The sequence below is a fragment of the Vulpes lagopus genome, chromosome 22 (genome assembly GCF_018345385.1).
Source record: "Vulpes lagopus strain Blue_001 chromosome 22, ASM1834538v1, whole genome shotgun sequence".
NCBI classification, from domain to species: domain Eukaryota; kingdom Metazoa; phylum Chordata; class Mammalia; order Carnivora; family Canidae; genus Vulpes; species Vulpes lagopus.
The window spans coordinates 843,247-860,394 of NC_054845.1; the positions used below are offsets into that span (position 1 = coordinate 843,247).

A 17,148-nucleotide genomic window follows, 5' to 3' on the forward strand; every position below is an offset into this window, starting at 1 on the left:
TTGCTGACCTTCTATAATCCTAAGTTTTTTTTCCTTTAAACGAGAAAATAGATATGTGTTGGGAGATGCTAACTGTCCATACAGAGACAGTGTATTTTCTAAGCCCAATATACAGAAAACAGAGGAAAAAAGCTAAAATTCTATGGACTACACTGGGGCCCAGCACCCTCTAGCTTCCAGCAGTGCTAGGGAGCTCACGGTTTTTCTTTCCTCCCCCCACAGAACATGGCCGTGTTGATTCCATAAAGTTATAACAGGAAAGGATAAAAATGAATTTGGAACAAAAAGGGTTGGAGATTCTTTCCCCACCATATTTTGCTCAAGGTAGTTCCCTCCCAAATAAATCGACAACCATGGTATAAAGGAGAAGGAACCTCAAAAAACAGGGCAACTGAACCCGGGAAGACTGCAATTTGCCCCCAGGAGCTTGAGAAAAACCTAAGTACAACGAAGTTTCTTACCAGACTTTATATAATCATGTTAATTTTCTTTGTTCCAATTTCTACTCAACCATTATTTAAAATCTGCTGTTAACTTTTACATCTCAAAAATGTATTGTAATATTCAGAGTCCCCAAATAATTCTGAATTGAAGGTCTCTCTCCTTCCTGTTGGCTCCAGAACTGCCACCTGGTGGAGGGGAAGAGGACACGCACATTCCAGCTACTGCTCATTTACTAAATCACTTTATCAGACTTCCTTCCTTCAGATTATGGTCAACTTATCTGCTTGGGACACCTGTTCTCAAAGTGTGGGTCCTGGACCAGCACCATCCACATCCCAGGGGCACATGTTAGAAATGCAAGTTCCTGGCCCCGCCCCAGACCTACTGAACTAGGAACTGTGGAGTGAGCCCAGAAACCTGTGCTTAGCAAATCCTCCAGGCGATCCGGATACATGCTCAAGTTAAAAACAACGGTCTTAGAAGAGAACATTAGCATTTAGGAGTTATCCAATCCATCACACACGAGTTGACAAAACTAAATGGCTTTTCATGGAACTGTCTGAGATAATGAAAATGGTGCTTAATGAAGATTACAGCAGAAGTAGGCAACGAAGAAGGTGAATAGAGCAGAAAATCAAGCCCAAGGTCAAGTAGTTCAGGCATGAACTGGTGATCAGCAGGTATAGAATCAAAGGAATGACTTATCAGGAGATATTATGAAGTTAAACTCAATGGAAAAGAAAAGAACTTTGTCAACAATTCCAAGAGTTCAGGCTAGGATAGCTACGAGAATACAGGCACTGAAAGGCTCCCGGCAAGGAAACTAGTTGGTTTGTACGACGCGATGGGAAGTCCATTTTCAGTTTCTTGAGCCTGTATCGGCATTAGTGGAGACATTCAGCAGCAAGGAGAGAGGTTGGGGTCTGAAAGAAAAGTTAAAACTGAAGATATGGTACAAAGCCACATGCGAGACAATCACGGAGGCCTGAGACCCTCCTAGCCGTCCTCGAGGAATGAAGAAGCTGCACTAGAAAACCAGCGACCTGAGTGCTGCTGGATCTACCCATGTGTGCTGTCCGGCTGGCACTGGTTTAAAACTAGACATTTAAGGGCAGCCTGGGGGGCTCAGCGGTTTCGGGCTGCCTTCAGCCCAGGGTGTGATCCTGGAGACCCAGGATCTCTCTCTCTCCTGTGTATTCTCATGAATAAATAAATAAAATCTTAAAAAAAATAAAATCAAGAAATTTCACCCAAAAATTCACTTTCCCAGAAAGACGTGTAATCATGGAAACTCGGGGCCTCCATTCTACAACGGCAGCAATGCCTGCCTGGGCTGCAGAGCCAGCTCCTGTGGACCGAGCATAGGCCCCACTGCTGCCATCTGGCCTGCGCTACTCCATGCTTCCTTCTTGGCCTCTGCCTTCTTGGCCTTGGGTCTGTGTTTCCTAACACAGAAAAATTTAACAGAGAAATAGTGAGTCTTTTGAAACAACTATGTAGCAAAAACTGAAATGCTAGGTCAGCCGAGTGTAGAGATACAGAAGGCACAGAGTACTACTAACAACTTGGAAGATCAGCCTATTTGAAGAGCCTCCCTGACCCCTCTCTCTTTCCTTCTAAATCTCTCTCCTACTTGAGGTTTCCCTTTAAGACACGTATCAGAGTTTGCAACTAAGTATTACTTGTTTGAATATTTGTTTCTTATCTGCTTTCCTTTGGGACTTCAAGGGCCTTAATAAGAAAACGTATCAAGATGTCCAGGTCAGCTACAGGGTAACAAGAGTGCCTAGAGCTCCCATAAGCTAGAATGTGACACTGAGTATTGTAGAACGCACCCAGCAAATTAGGGCCAAATCTTTGAAACTGGGCGGGGAAATTTTTATTCAATTCCCTAAGTAGGAAGACACCTTTAAGAACTTCTGGGCAGAAGAATGGCAGGTCCGGGAGTGAACTTTAGCAAGACTAACCCTGCAGCCGCCTGCACAAGCCATGCCCATGAGGAAGAAGGCAGCCAATCATATTTCTGCAAAATGAGCAACTGAAATATTTGGGGAGGAATATCCAACCTCTGAAGCAGCAGGAAGAGATACGGACTGGGAGTGCGGGAGACCCTGGAGAGCTTTAAAAATCTAGAAGAATGAGAGTTCCAAGGAGTTGGAAGTGCGGATGAGTACGGGTTACACTTAGGTGCACACTGACAGGTGATGTGCAAAGACGACGTCCAGGCGGTTGGGACCACACTAGCGTTTAGGACGAATCAAGGTGAGGCACGCGCGTCGGAGGGTCATCTCGGGGGAGGTGCTTTACTTGGAAGGTCCCCTCTAAGGTGCCCAAGGGCCGCCAGGGAAGCCAAGGAGGCCGAGCTCAAGAGGGCCCGACCGGCCGGGCCAGCCACCACCCAGACGCCCCCGCCCACCACCCAGAGGCCCCCGCGGCACCTTGCTCCTGAACGCACCTGCAGGTTAGGCTACTGCGGACCGGGCGACGCGGCCCCGGGCCCCTGCCCCGCTGGGGCGAGGGGGCTGCGGGCCCTGGAGAGGACCTCGGGCCAGAGCCCCAGCGAGCCGGGGCCGCCCTGGCCAGCCTGCGCCTTGACCGAAGGGCGCAAGGGCGCCCTCCTGGGCTCTGGGCGGCCATTCCGTTGGCAAACGGGCCTTCCGGAGCGGCGTCTCAGCCAGGGGGCAAGCAGGCCGGTGGCCGCCCAAGGGATCGGTCGCAGCCGCCCCAGGCACGTGCGGCCGGCAGCCCGCTTCCCGAGGCCGCGGCGGCCACAGTCCCTTGGCACGGCCCGAGCTGCGCTCCGCACACCGGCAGGGACCCCGCGGCCCCCAGGCGCCCCGCAGGTGCAGCGAGCGCCAGCCCCAGCGCCCGGCCGCGCACACGAGCCCCGAGGTCCCTCCGGGCTGGCCCCGCGCCGGCGGCCGCACGCAGACCCACGGCCCGGTCGGCTCCGCGGCGCCTCGGGTCGCTGCAAGCCTCAAGGCCGCAGGCCCCGCGCGACCCCGGCCGCCGGGCAGCCCGCCCGCTCACCCCGCCACGAACCTCCACACCTGCCGCAGCCCCATCGCGGCGACCGGGGCACGAGCCGCCGGGCACCCGAGACAGTCCTCCCCGCGGCCGGAGCGGCCCGCGACCGAGGCTTCCTCGCGGCGGAAGCTGAGGGGCGGGGCGAGAACCCCGCGGGAGGAAACGGGCTAGGGCGGGGGCGGGGTGGGCGGGGCCTGAGCGAGGGCGGAGCTGGCGGGGAGGCCGAGCGCGAGGGGGCGGGGCTGACGGGAGAGGCCGAGCGCGAGGGGGCGGGGCTGACGGGAGAGGCCGAGCGGGAGGGGGCGGGGCTGACGGGGAGGCCGAGCGCGAGGGGGCGGGGCTGACGGGAGGCCGAGCGCGAGGGGGCGGGGCTGACGGGAGAGGCCGAGCGCGAGGGGGCGGGGCTGACGGGGAGGCCGAGCGCGAGGGGGCGGGGCTGACGGGGAGGCCGAGCGCGAGGGGGCGGGGCTGACGGGAGAGGCCGAGCGCGAGGGGGCGGGGCTGACGGGAGAGGCCGAGCGCGAGGGGGCGGGGCTGACGGGGAGGCCGAGCGCGAGGGGGCGGGGCTGACGGGGAGGCCGAGCGCGGGGGGGCGGGGCTGACGGGAGAGGCCGAGCGCGAGGGGGCGGGGCTGACGGGAGAGGCCGAACGGGAGGGGGCGGGGCTGACGGGGGAGGCGGAGCGCGAGGGGGCGGGGCTGACGGAGGCCGAGGGCGGGGTGCGTGGAATTGGGGGCGGGGGCGGGGCTGACGGAGGAGGCCGAGGGTGACGGGGCGGGGCTGACGGAGGAGGCCGGGGGCGGGGCGTGTGGAGTTGGGGGCGGAGCGAGGAGGAAGCGGGGCAAAGCGGGGCGGAAGCGGGAGCGGCGCTGACGGAGAAGGCCGAGGGCGGGGCACGTGGAGCTGGGAGCGGGCGGAGCGGGGCGGACGCGGGGCGGGGCGGACGCGGGGCGGGGCCGGCGCGTGGCAGGGCGGAGCCGGCGGCGGGCGGGGAGCGGTTGCGTCCGAGGGGCGCTGGCGGCTCGTGGGCGCAGCGTCCGAGTCCCGGTGGGGCGGTGCGGTCGCCCCCGCTGGGCTCCGGCTCGGGGTCCTCCCTCCTGGTTCTCCGTCTCCTCTGCCCTCAAATAAATGAGTAAACCCTTAACGTGGATAGACATGAAAGGCTGCATGAATTTTAAGGGTTTTTTACAGATTTTATTTACTTATTCCTGAGAGCCCCAGGCGGAGGGAGAGGCAGCTCCGTGCAGGGAGCCCGACGCGGGACTCGAACTCAGGACCCCGGGGTCACGCCCTGGGCCGGAGGCAGCTGCTCCACCGCCGAGCCCCCCGGGGCGTCCGAGATTTTAAGACTTTTGATTAAAAATATTGTTAGGTTTTTTGGTAACTAAATGGAAATGAGACCGCCAAGGCAAGCGAGGGTCCAAGAACAGATTTTATTGCAGGCACCCTCGGGCGAGGTTCCACGACTCACGGAGGGAAAGAGTGAGTCGGGGAAGTCGCCCCAAGACAAGGTGACAGGGGGTTTACATAACGTTGTAAGGCAGAACGGTTTCCTATTGGTTGGCTCATATGCAAAGGAAGGATCGCAATCCAACCAGTCAAAGCGACCCTCACTATGCAAAGGAAGGATTGCAATTCGGTCAGTCAAAGGTGACTTCCTCCTCTGGGGTTTGAAGGGCATTGGGTCCGGTTGGGTAAGTCCAAAGGAGAGGTCTAAGGGTCTGCGTCAAGCTGTCAGCAGGTCATTGGTCCATTGGCGTCCCAGGTGGAGGTGGTGACAGGAACCTCAGCCATTTGGGGTATCCGCCATCTTGAGGAGTTTCTCTTCCCGCCTGGCCCCAACAAATATGAACTTAGTGTTCTCTTCTTTGAGACTTGATAGCAGATGCACTTTATAGCAGGCCGCTAACGTAGTTCAGTCCTAAGCTCGCTGCAGCAGAAGCTCCTTCCCCCCGGGACTGGAGTATTTCGGGGTTCGGGGAAAGGCTGTGGATTGGCCCCGTCTTCCTCAAGGGCGGACCTTCGCCTCGCTGACAGGCAGTGGCTGCGTCTTTGCGGATGAAGCTGAAGGTCACTGCTCCCAGGAGGGCGGGACCCCATGCGGAAGATGCCCTACCTACCCGCACCCATGGGATCCGCCCCCAAGGTGACTCGGGGGTGCTGCCCTGTGCCCAGATGCATGCGGATGTCCTCGTTGAAGGACTGACACATGGGTCGCAAAGAAGGAATTTAAAAAAAAATTTAAAAGGGAGGGATTTCAGAGCGAGGGAAGTTCAAGGACTCAGTCTTAGCAAGTTAGCGTCTAAGAAGATGCTATTATCAAGCCTTTGGTCGGGACTCACTTTTCTAACTTTGGTCCAATATAAGTACCAAGTGCTCCCCCGAATAGAAGACAAAGAGGCATCAAACGAGGTCACGACTAACTCCTGGCCTGTTTTTAAGCAGCTCTAGCACAGCAACATCTGATACTACCTCTGACCTCGCCGCCCTGCCTCCTGCCCTGGGGCACAAAGAATGGGCCCATCATTCAGCCCCATAAGGTTTTACAGTTTATTGGAAAGCATGAGCTTTTCCTGTTCTACAGTCCGAGATCCCACTCGGCCCTATTGCCACAGCCTCCTGAGCGTGCAGCCCATGTCTCACACAAGGCCTCATGCCTACAGGGGCCCTGCTCTTGGTTTCATGCTCTACTTTTAACAATTTTTAAACAAGATGCCCCACATTTTCCTTTTGCTGTAGGCAAGTCTCCTCATTATGTAGTCAGTCCTGTCCATAGCATCCTACTAGCTTGGAGCCTTGGGCGAGTTATGGAACCCAAGATGTTTTCCAAAAGTGTTCATTATCATTTAGGACTAAGAATTCTAGTTGCAGACAACCCACAGGATAGGGAAAAATTTTTTTACAAATGGTATATATATATTTTTTAATTACGATAGTCACACACAGAGAGAGAGAGAGGCAGAGACACAGGCAGAGAGAGAAGCAGGCCCCATGCAGGGAGCCCTACGTGGGATTTGATTCTGGGTCTCCAGGATCACGCTCTGGGCCAAAGGCAGGCGCTAAACCGCTGCACCACCCAGGGATACCTACAAATGGTATATTTAATAAGGATTTTGTACCTAGAATATGTAAAGGACTACTACAACTTAATAATGATTTTTTAAAAATCATTCCAGGGCAGCCCGGGTGGCTCAGCAGTTTAGCTGAGGCAAGGGATCACGGCCCACGTCGGGCTCCCTGCATGGAGCCTGCTTCTCCCTCTGCCTGTGTCTCTGCACCCCCTCCCCCCGTGTCTCTCATGAATAAATAAATAAAATCTTTTTAAAAAATAAAATAAAAAAATAATAAACATCATTCCATTTAAAAGTGAGCAATGGATCTTAAGAGTTCTCCAAAGAAGATCTACAAATGATCAATAATCACATGAAAAGATACTCAACATGATTAGCCATCAAGGAAGTGCAAATCAAAACCATAATGAGATATGACTTCCTACCCGTGAAGATGGTTATAATCAAAAAGACAGAACATAACAAGTGTTGGTGAAGATGTAGAGAAATAGGGATTGTTATACACGGCTGGTGGGAATGTGAAATTTTATGGCCATTTTGGAAAAAATCTGGCAATCCTTCAACCGGTTAAATATAGAGTCATCGCGAGGCCTAGTAATTCCACTCCTATGTATTTACCCAAAAGTATAGTCCACACAAATGTTTATAGCTACTTACAATAACCAAAAAGTGGAAACAACTCAAATGTGGATCAACTGATGGATTTAAGAAAAGCCATATATCCATGCAATGAACAGTATTGGGCAATAAAAAAAAAATGACATGCTGATACATGCTACAACATGGAAAAACCTCAAAAACACTGTGCTAAATGAGAGAAACCAAGCACAAAAGACCCCAGGTTATATAATTTCACTAATATGAGTGTCCAGAATAAGCAAATATATAGACATAGAAAGTGGATGGGGTTCAGAGAAGCAGTGGAGTAATTGGAGGGAGCCAGCTAAGACGTACTGGGTTTATTTTCGGAGTAATACAAATATTTTTAAATGTATTGTAGCAGTGGTTGCACTATACTAAAGCCGTTGAATTGTGTACTTTCAGTGGATGAACTGCATGGTACACGGGCTACATCTCAATTTTAAAATAAAAAATTCTGGTTGCTCCACAACCTCATCAACCTTTTGTGCAGCCCGTCTTTAATTCCAGCCTGCTGACGGGTGTGTAGTTAGCTCCTGTGGGTTTAATTTGTATTTCCCAGGTGTCTAATGATGTTGAGCACTTGTTTGTATGCTTAGTACCTGCCTTGGCAAAGTGGCTATTCAATTATCTTGCCCATTTTAAATTCGGTTATCTTTTTATTATTGTTCGATGCAGTCATCACCTAATGCCATTACAAATTCAGTAGCTTAAAACAAACATTTTCTGAGACTCAGGAATCAGGGAGAGGCCAAGTAGGGGTCCTGGCTGAGCCTCCCCCGAGGTCACAGTCATGGTGTTTGCTGGGGCCTAGTCATCCGACTGCTCAAGCAGGGCAGGAGGACCCCTTCCTTCCAGACTCACTCATGGGCTTGTTGGCAGGCTTTGTTTGGTTTCCGCCACATGGTCCTCTCCACAAGGCTGCTCACGGTGTAGGGGCTCCATGTCTCCAGGGTCAATGATCCAAGAGAGAGAGCCACCAAGACATCTTTTTATAACCTAATCTTGGAAGTGACGAACCATCACTACACCCATACTCTTTTTTTTTTTTTTTTGTATTTTTTTTATTGGAGTTCCATTTGCCAACATATAGCATAACACCCAGTGCTCATCCCATCAAGTGCCCCCCTCAGTGCCCGTCACCCAGTCACCCCAACCCCCCACCCACCTCCCTTCCACCACCCCTGTTCGTTTCCCAGAGTTAGGAGTCTCTCCTGGTTTGTCTCCATCTCTGATATTTCCCACTCATTTTCTCTTCTTTCCCTTTATTCCCTTTCACTATTTCTTATATTCCCCGATGAATGAGACCGTATGTTTGTCCTTCTCCAACTGATTTACTTCACTCAGCATCATACCCTCCAGTTCCATCCACGTCGAAGCAAATGGTGGGTATTTGTCGTTTCTAATGGCTGAGGATTATTCCATTGTATCCATAGACCACAGCTTCTCTATCCATCATCTGTCGATGGACACCGAGGCTCCTCCCCAGTGTGGCTCTTATGGACATTGCTGCTATAAACATCGGGGTGCAGGTGTCCCGGCGTTTCACTGCATCTGTATCTTTGGGGTAAATCCCCAGCACTGCAATTGCTGGGTCGTAGCGCAGGTCTATTTTCAACTCTTTGAGGAACCTCCACAGTTTTCCAGAGTGGCTGCACCAGGTCACATTCCCCCAACAGTGCAGAGGGCTCCCCTTTCTCCACATCCTTTCTGACATTTGTGGTTTCCCATGTTGTTAATTTTGCCCATTCTCACTGGGGTGAGGTGACTACCCCCTTATTCTATCAGTCAAACGCGCCACACCTGGTACAGTGTGGGAGGGGACCGCACCAGGATGCAAACACTGGTAGCCAGGATCATTGAGAGCTGCTGGGAAGCTGGCTACCACTCTTGAATATTCTTTCTTGTCTCATTTCCAATCACTCGACAAGGCACATCAATTACTTCTTTGGAGCATCCCTCAGATTTGCCCTATCCTCTTAACACCCCACTGCTACCATTCTACTCCTTGCATGAGACTCTTTGCAGATCTAACTTCTCTCTTCTCCCACAATCACACCCTTCAATTCACTTTGCATTTCACTGAAAACAAATTGTCCTATGATAACACTTATCTTCGACTTATTACTCGGCTGCTAAATAATCTCACAGTTGTCTATGGTCATATTGTCCAATGCTGGACACATGTGGCTGTTGAGCATTTGAAATGTGGTCCATGCAACTGGAGAACTAAATTTTACTTTATTTTAAATTTAACAACTGAAGCAGTGTAAGATTTTTTTTAATATTGATTACATGTCAAAATGGTAATATTTTAGATATATTGGGTTAGGGAAAATATTAAAATTAACTTCGCCCGTTTCTTTTTATTTTTTTAGTGCGGCATAGGAAGTTTTAGATCACACACGTGGCATTATGATTGAACAGCAGTGGTCTATACAGAATATTGAGTTCAGTCTGACCTTTGAGGAGAGAATCAGGGCTCCACCTTAACTACCCATATTTATTTCCCATGTACCTACCCTCCTCATTCCTGTCACAACCTCTCCTGGATGTCCCCGAGCACATGGGATTGACTTCCTGCCTCTGGGCCTTGGCTCATGTGACTCCTCACGCCAGGAAAGCTGTTCTTGCGCTATCCCCTTCTAACATTTTTCTGTCCTGAAGACTTATCTTGAGTCTTCTCTTCCTGCAATAGTCTCTTATTCTAACCCATACTGGGCTTTTTTTCCCCCCTGAATCTGAGTTATTCTTCTAATCAGCATCATAGTTCATCGCTCGTTTCTTGCTTAATTATCTGTTGAATGCTAATTTTCTCTCTCGAATTATACATTCCTCGAGGATAAAAACTGAATCTTATATGTTGTCTGAATTTTTCAAAAACCTAGTGTTGGAAACATGATAAACAGCCATACAAATTTGATATACTAATTAACTAATTAGGAGAGAGATTTTGCATACAAATAACTCTGTGTGTATTTTAATCAGTGTAAACCTGGCATTGGTATGGAAAAATAAGGTTGTAAAATGTATTTGTCAAAACACAGATGCTCTTTGAATTAAGTACCCACAACATGTGAAAGACTATCCAGAAGCCAACTGCAGGCCCAATGGCGGGGAAGGGACTCCTCCTGCTTCTCCCTGTTAGAAATCAGGGCCCTGCAATGTACCAGAGGCCCTGAAAAGCCGGCCAGGAGGTCCCCACTATTGGGGTGGGGGCCCTCCCGTGCCCAGCCCCGGGCCTCTCCCCGGGCTCCCCACTAGTGCCAGGGATGAGCCGCTTCTAGGACTGTCCCAGGAGCCACTTGGGGAAAAGCCTCTGGGGCTCGGCCTTGTGTTCGCTGTCACCAGCCTGAGGCTGGGCGCCCAGCACCATCGCCAGGGAGCGGGGGAGGAAGTCCTAAGGCTGAAACCTCCTCTCCCTTCTATCAGACCTCTTGGAACAGTACTGGAACCCACGAATTTCACCCTGTTTTTATACCTGAATTTCCCAAAATTCTGCAAAGCGGCCTTTGGTGGGAAGAGTGTTTTGAGCCAATTTGTTTTTCGTTTTGTTTTTATTTTTTGCCAAGCCCCAGGGGAAAAGCCTTACCTAGAATGATCTCATTGATCCTAACCCAAGGCTGTGTAAGTAGTGATCTCAGTATACCCCTTTGGCCAGCACCGACCACGGGATGCATAGAGCATAGACCACCAGCCCCGTCTCAGGTAATGTTCCCAAACAAAAGGAATTGAGTCATCCAACTGGAGGCCAAAAAGCAAAGCATTACTCAACTATTACTAACAAGCAGAGCAGAAAACAGACTTTGATCCAATGATAATGTTGGTCTTATCCGTCCCCAAAAGGGTTTTAACACTGTCTTATATCTGGCTAGGTGAGCAGCATGAGATACAGTAGAGCCTGTGGCCCAAAAGCACATCTCTTAAGGTATTTACCATTTTCTGCCTTGTACTATAGGCAGAGCGAGTGGCCTTCTAGCCCCAGAGTTATGCAGATGCCCAAGGTTGAATAATGAAATCTGGATCCCTTCCCTTTCCTCTTGCTCAGTGCCCAGCGCAAGTTAAAGAAACCCTTCTGCAGGGCTAATCAGTAAATAAGCATCAATATGGCCACATGATTGTTAAGATGTTGAAATACTTCTAAAGCAATCAAGAAATACCCACTGTCTGTGTCAGCCTATCTGGTCAATCTGGCCCCAAGAATCCTAGGTGGGCACCACAGACAAAACCAAGTTGTCTCCTGCCAGCGGGCAGGCCACAGCTGTCTACACTAGGCCACACTGCGATATGTTCATAGAGGACCAAGTCCTTTTAGGGAAGATAACCCTTCTGGCAACAGTCCTTAACCAGAAGGCGTGTGCCTGATGCCTATCAGGCTGCCCCTCCCTTGGTTGAGACCACATGCTGCAGGCCAACCCCAGGGATGACCTCACAGCACTGCCTTGCACCATAGCTGTTCAATATTTTTTTAAAGACTTTATTTATTTAGTCATGAGAGACAGAGAGAGAGAGATGCAGAGACACAGGCAGAGAGAGAAGCAGGCTCCGTGCAGGAGCCCGACGTGGGACTCGATCCTGGGTCTCCAGGGTCACACCCCAGGCCAAAGGCAGTGCTAAACCGCTGAGCCACCGGGGCTGCCCCAAAATTTTGAATATTACCCTCGCCCCTTTGTATGTTTGTGCTACTCACTGGGCGCCACCCAACGAACAGGGCTGGACTACATGCATTACGGTACTGTTCCTGAAAGAACCACATACACCAAAGCTGGATCAGAAGAATCTCAGAAGTGGAAGCACATCTGGGTGCCCCTTCTTCTCTAGCTCCCTCTTTTCTCAGCCACGTGCAATCTCAGGCAGACTCGCAAAAAGCCCGCTTCGCTCTTCTCTTGGTGTTCTGTCTGGTGGTGGAGGCCCTATTATATAATCTGGGTACTATGTTAGGTGTTGGGCTCCGCACCCTTGGAGCTTACCTGGTGCTACAGAAGCACAGAGCAAGGCCACCTGTCATAATCTAGAAATTAAAAGTGACTGTTTTGGACATAGGAAAACTCGCCTAGATAGAACGGAGCGTAGGACTCCAGTATTCTGAGAGTGGCACCAGAGAGGTAGGGTGGGATCAGATCACCAAGGGCCCATGAAGCCCCCCTTCAAGAGTATTTAGGTGGAAATATGACATAATCAGATTTTAATTCTATTAATATCACTTTGAAGTACAGCCAGTGGATCAGAGAAAATATGTCTGGCTCCCCACACCCCTCCGTATAGATTTCCTGCACATTCATACTTACTTGCACAAAGTTTTTCATTTTTTTAAATTTATTTATTTATGATAGTCACAGAGAGAGAGAGAGAGAGAGAGGCAGAGACACAGGCAGAGGGAGAAGCAGGCTCCATGCACGGGGAGCCCGACGTGGGATTCGATTCCAGGTCTCCAGGATCGCGCCCTGGGCCAAAGGCAGGCGCCAAACTGCTGCGCCACCCAGGGATCCCTTGCACAAAGTTTTGATTTGCCCTGGCTTGTCTGATCCCAACTGTATTTCATGACATCATCTCACAATATGGCTTTTAATAGTTATTTATTTAGATATTCCTTTTGCTTTTGTCATTTTTGCTAACTAGTCAATCTGGTTTTCATTTTCTGAACTCAGCAGAGCAAGCTACGTAGTCTACCTTAACTTTCCTGAACTATGAATGTGCCACCTTGGATCAAGGGGCCATGGAGTTGAATCGTCTATTTGAATGAACACTGGGGATTTTCATGTCTTCCAAGATTATGTGGATTTGGCAGGGATGGATGGCTTATTTCTCAGATCATCAACCCATATCCATGCCCAGAGTAGTGATTCAAATAGCAGCCCATAAAGATAGGAGCATTTATAAAATAGAAAAACCCCAAAACAAAAATGGTTCTGTAAGAAAAAAAATGTACACGGAAACTTTTCAGAAGAATATCTACCCCAAATGCTAACGGCTATTATCCTTAGGTGGTGGTGAAAATACGGATGACTCAGTACTTCTCTATAGTTATTTCCATTTTCTATGGTTTCTCATGAGAATGGTTGTTTTGTTTTTAAAAAGTGCTTTTAAGGAAATAACAAATATTGCATAAAACCTACTACATTTTTCTTTATAAGTAATCCTCAAAATATTTTCTGGACAAGTTTTCTTTTTACTACATGCACTGGATTTTTAGTGAGTTGCCACCAGGTGGTGAATGTACCACATCAAAGAAGATTCAAAGGCTTAAAAAAAAATACTGAAAGACTTATGTTTTCTCCATAAAGTAATCTCTCCAAATACAATTCTTAGCAAAGCTTTAATACACTGGGTCCAAAGATAGTGCATTATCCTGACCGTTTATAGCCAAGTTACAAATCAAACTCTTTGTTTTACTCCTTCCCCCCTTCTCATTACTGCATTTGACTAAAAAAAAAGAGAAAAAAATTTAAAAAGAAGAAAAAGCTTTACAATATTTCTTGATGCTGATATAGTGCATGTCAAATTATATCTCTAATTAAAAATACATGAGACACTAACTCTGGGAAACAAACAAAGGGTAGTGGAAGGGGAGGCGGGTGGGGGGATGGGGTGACTGGGGGACGGGCACTGAGGGGGGCATTTGATGGGATGAGCACGGGGTGTTATACTGTATGTTGGCAAATTGAATTTAAATTTTTAGAAATGTAAACTAACTAACTAACTAAATAAATAAATAAAGGGCCTGGCCACTCTGATTAAAAGTTGGGATTGGCAGATTCGATTAAAAAAAATACATAAGACAGATATAACATAAGCTGCAATACTAACATTGTAAAGGCTGCAAAAAACCTAGGCCTTGATACACAGGGATAGTACAGTGTCTGCTCGTAGATTTCTAACAACTGGCAATTCTTAATATGCAATGTCAAATTATCTTCATTATTTAAAAACATGTATATTATATAGGTCCGATCTTGAGTACCTGAGTTTAGCAATATATATTTAAAATTACATCATCAAATGTGTAAATGAGTAAACCGATCTGTCCTACCAAGTTTGGTAAGTTGGGTTACAAATTCTGTGATGTTAGCAAGTCCCACAGGGAACTGTGTAATCAGGAAGATCTTTTGTAATAATTATGGCCTTTAAACTCTTCTGGGTCTCCCTAAAACTGTTTGTGTGTATGTATATATAGCAATAACAATTACAAAAATGTAAATAGATTAAAATTTATTTTAAAGTATGCATAGACTTTTCTCTGATGAACATTAGATTACTTAATATATGGTAGCTCTTTAAGGAGGAAAAATAAAATCGAATGAATGTCAAAGTAATATGCCACTCATACAGAAAAGCTTTGAGTCCTTTTCAGAGTCACTTTTGTGTTGTTCCGGTGCTCAATTGTTGAGACTTTCTATGTTCTTAATGCTACATTCACTTTCCCTAAAAGAGCTAAGGAAAGAAAATTGTAATTATCGGTACCCCGTGCAGCTACAATGCTCAAAAACCCTCCTTTGAGCCTCTTTCCTCCAAATCCCAAATCAAAAAACCAAAAATAACTCATCCCATGATATCAGGGGTAAAATCAATCAAACTGTGTGAAATTTCTGCCTATCTTTAGGAGCAGAAGAGCTGCTTAGAGCAAAAAGATAGTGGAAGGCAAGACAGCAATGTCCCGTGTGTGTTTTTAAGATTCTGAGTGGATGAATAGGAAATAATTTACAGCTGATCAAAGATTGGTGGAAAATGGCAATATGAAAGATTCCTTTTTTTTTTTTTTTTTTCGACTTTTAACTTGTGACTTCAAGGACAACAACGGCTGCTGCTGTGCGCTGAGCTCCTCCTGGACTCGAGGGTGGTGAGGACGGAACCTCCACGCTCGCTCTGAAGGGAAGATGAATAAAAGGTTGGAGAGCAGAGGCCAGAAATGGCTGGAGAAGTGCCCAGCGACTGGGAGTTCACTTCCTTTTCCTTATCTTGGTGTCAAGCAATTGTCTGCATCTTCCATTTAACTCATTGGTCCTCAAGGAAGCATTTGTTGAACTGGACTTACTATTATTTCCAAGATAAAATCTAACTGTGTTTGTCAGGTAATATACATAACTTGTGGGAAAAGAGGGGAAAAAAACTGTATAAAGAAAGAAACTGTGAAATAAATACAGAAAAAAAAAAGAGAGAGAGACAATTTCTGACAAATTCCTGATTTTCCCAGGTTTTCTTTCCATTTGTAACATCTCTTTTGTGAAACCCAAGATTCATCACAATAATCAAACATTTCGGTGTCAGCACATTCTGTAAAAACACTCGTGAAAGTCATTTGGGGTCAGATTTAATACTTGTGAAGGCATTTTAAAAGCTAAGATTATTTTTTTAAGTTGCAAGGTATTAGGAGTAATACCACAGTCCCAAGGGCCAGATAGATGTCTCCAAATATTACCTAAATAATGAGGCTCTTTAATATAAGAGAAAGAAGTTACTTAACAAATTAAAAACCCAGTATAATCAGCATATGACAGGATCCACTTCTTGTCTCCTTTGGTCTTTCCAGTTTCTCACTGGCTTAAGTTTTTACCAGAATGATTTGGTTATATGATGAATGGAGCCGATAATATGGGTGTGGTTTAGGAAGAAGAACTTGATTCTCTGTGTTAGACGTTTTAAAGAAGCCCCTTAAAGTTCTATTATGGAATGCCAAAGAAATTAAAAGATTTTTAATGTCTTATTATTCCCTTTGAAATGAATGCCATAGTCATACTTGTCATGTAGTATCCAAAAGACAGATTATGAAATTGTTAGCAGTTCTAAAAATGAAGCTAAGCAAACTTATTCCAAAGTAAAATACACAAAAGGAATAAGCAATCAGGATGTAAATATTCTAAGATAACAACGTACACCACAACATGATTTTACAAAGTGAAGAGTATCAGGGAGGATCCAACAATAAGTTGATTTTAGGGTCTTTTCTGGATAACTAAAGGAAACAGGAACATATCCAGGAAAGGCTAAGAATGGGAGGAAATGACTCATTGATAATATGCATGCTCCGGAGAGCAACCTTTGTGCTGAACAGCAGAACCCTCTACACCTAATCAGCAGGCCTGGGCTGGGCAGTTTACTAAGAAATGTTCAGAAGCAGCCCAGTGTCCCTTCCCTGAACTTTTTGCTCTCAGATTCCAGCGTTTAATTTAATTTAATTTAATTTAATTTAATTTAATCCAGCGTTAATTGAGACAGAAGGGAGCTCAGACCCTAAGGATCCACATACCTCAAGACTTGGGCATTTACTATATTTTACATGTAGGAACTCAGTAAGCAACATGTCTGCAGAAAAGTAAGTGGAAAAACATATAATTCCCATTTTATGAAGATATATGTATATATATACACACACACACTCTGGGTGTGTGTGTGTGTGCAGTGTGATAGAATAAAGATAAATCCCTAACCCACTAGCATTGTGCCCAGATCCATTATAAGGAGTTAATCTGTATTGAATGAATAAAGAAATGGCCAAACATGCAAAGGTAGCTAAAGAAAGGGGGAAGGCAGAGGAGAAAAGGAAACACAAATGATAAATGGACGTGAAACAATTCTCTCAGCAATACAGAAAATGCAATTAAGACTATGATTAGAAATGAGGAAGGGCTCTTTGTGTGTATTTGGTGATAGACGCGGTACTGAGACAGGCAACGCTGCTCACAGGAGGAGCTGGGAGGGCTGAAGCCGTCCTGTGGGCTGTGGGATTCTAGGCGTCTAACCAGAGAAGTCCACTAGGCACTGGAGATCTGTGAGGGCTCTCTCATCTAGGACTCTTGGACTTTGTATTTTGTTTTTTAAAAATATTTTATCTGTTTATTCATGAGGGACAGAGATTGAGAGGCAGGGACGTAGGCAGGCTCCCCGTGGGGCCCGAAGCGCCTGGACCCCGTGAGCCCCCCAGGCGTCCCTAGAACTCCTGGACTCTTTACCTCTGTGCTCTCAAACTGTGT

The 17,148-nt window shown here is 47.5% G+C and overlaps 1 protein-coding gene and 1 long non-coding RNA gene across 2 annotated transcripts in view; one reads left to right on the forward strand and one right to left on the reverse strand.

Annotated features, from left to right (window-relative positions):
* The window catches only part of HIBCH (3-hydroxyisobutyryl-CoA hydrolase), a 96,709-nt gene extending 93,091 nt beyond the window's left edge, over positions 1–3,618 (reverse strand). The window contains exon 1 of the mRNA XM_041737220.1: positions 3,487–3,618. Within this exon, the coding sequence (XP_041593154.1) occupies positions 3,487–3,509 (23 nt within the window). The 5' untranslated portion in view covers positions 3,510–3,618. The remainder of the gene's footprint in view (positions 1–3,486) is intronic.
* Positions 1,393–15,431, forward strand: LOC121480579. The gene is made up of 2 exons (XR_005985011.1): positions 1,393–2,706; positions 14,968–15,431. It is a non-coding gene; the product is annotated as an uncharacterized LOC121480579 (long non-coding RNA).
* The last annotated feature ends 1,717 nt before the right edge of the window (positions 15,432–17,148 follow it).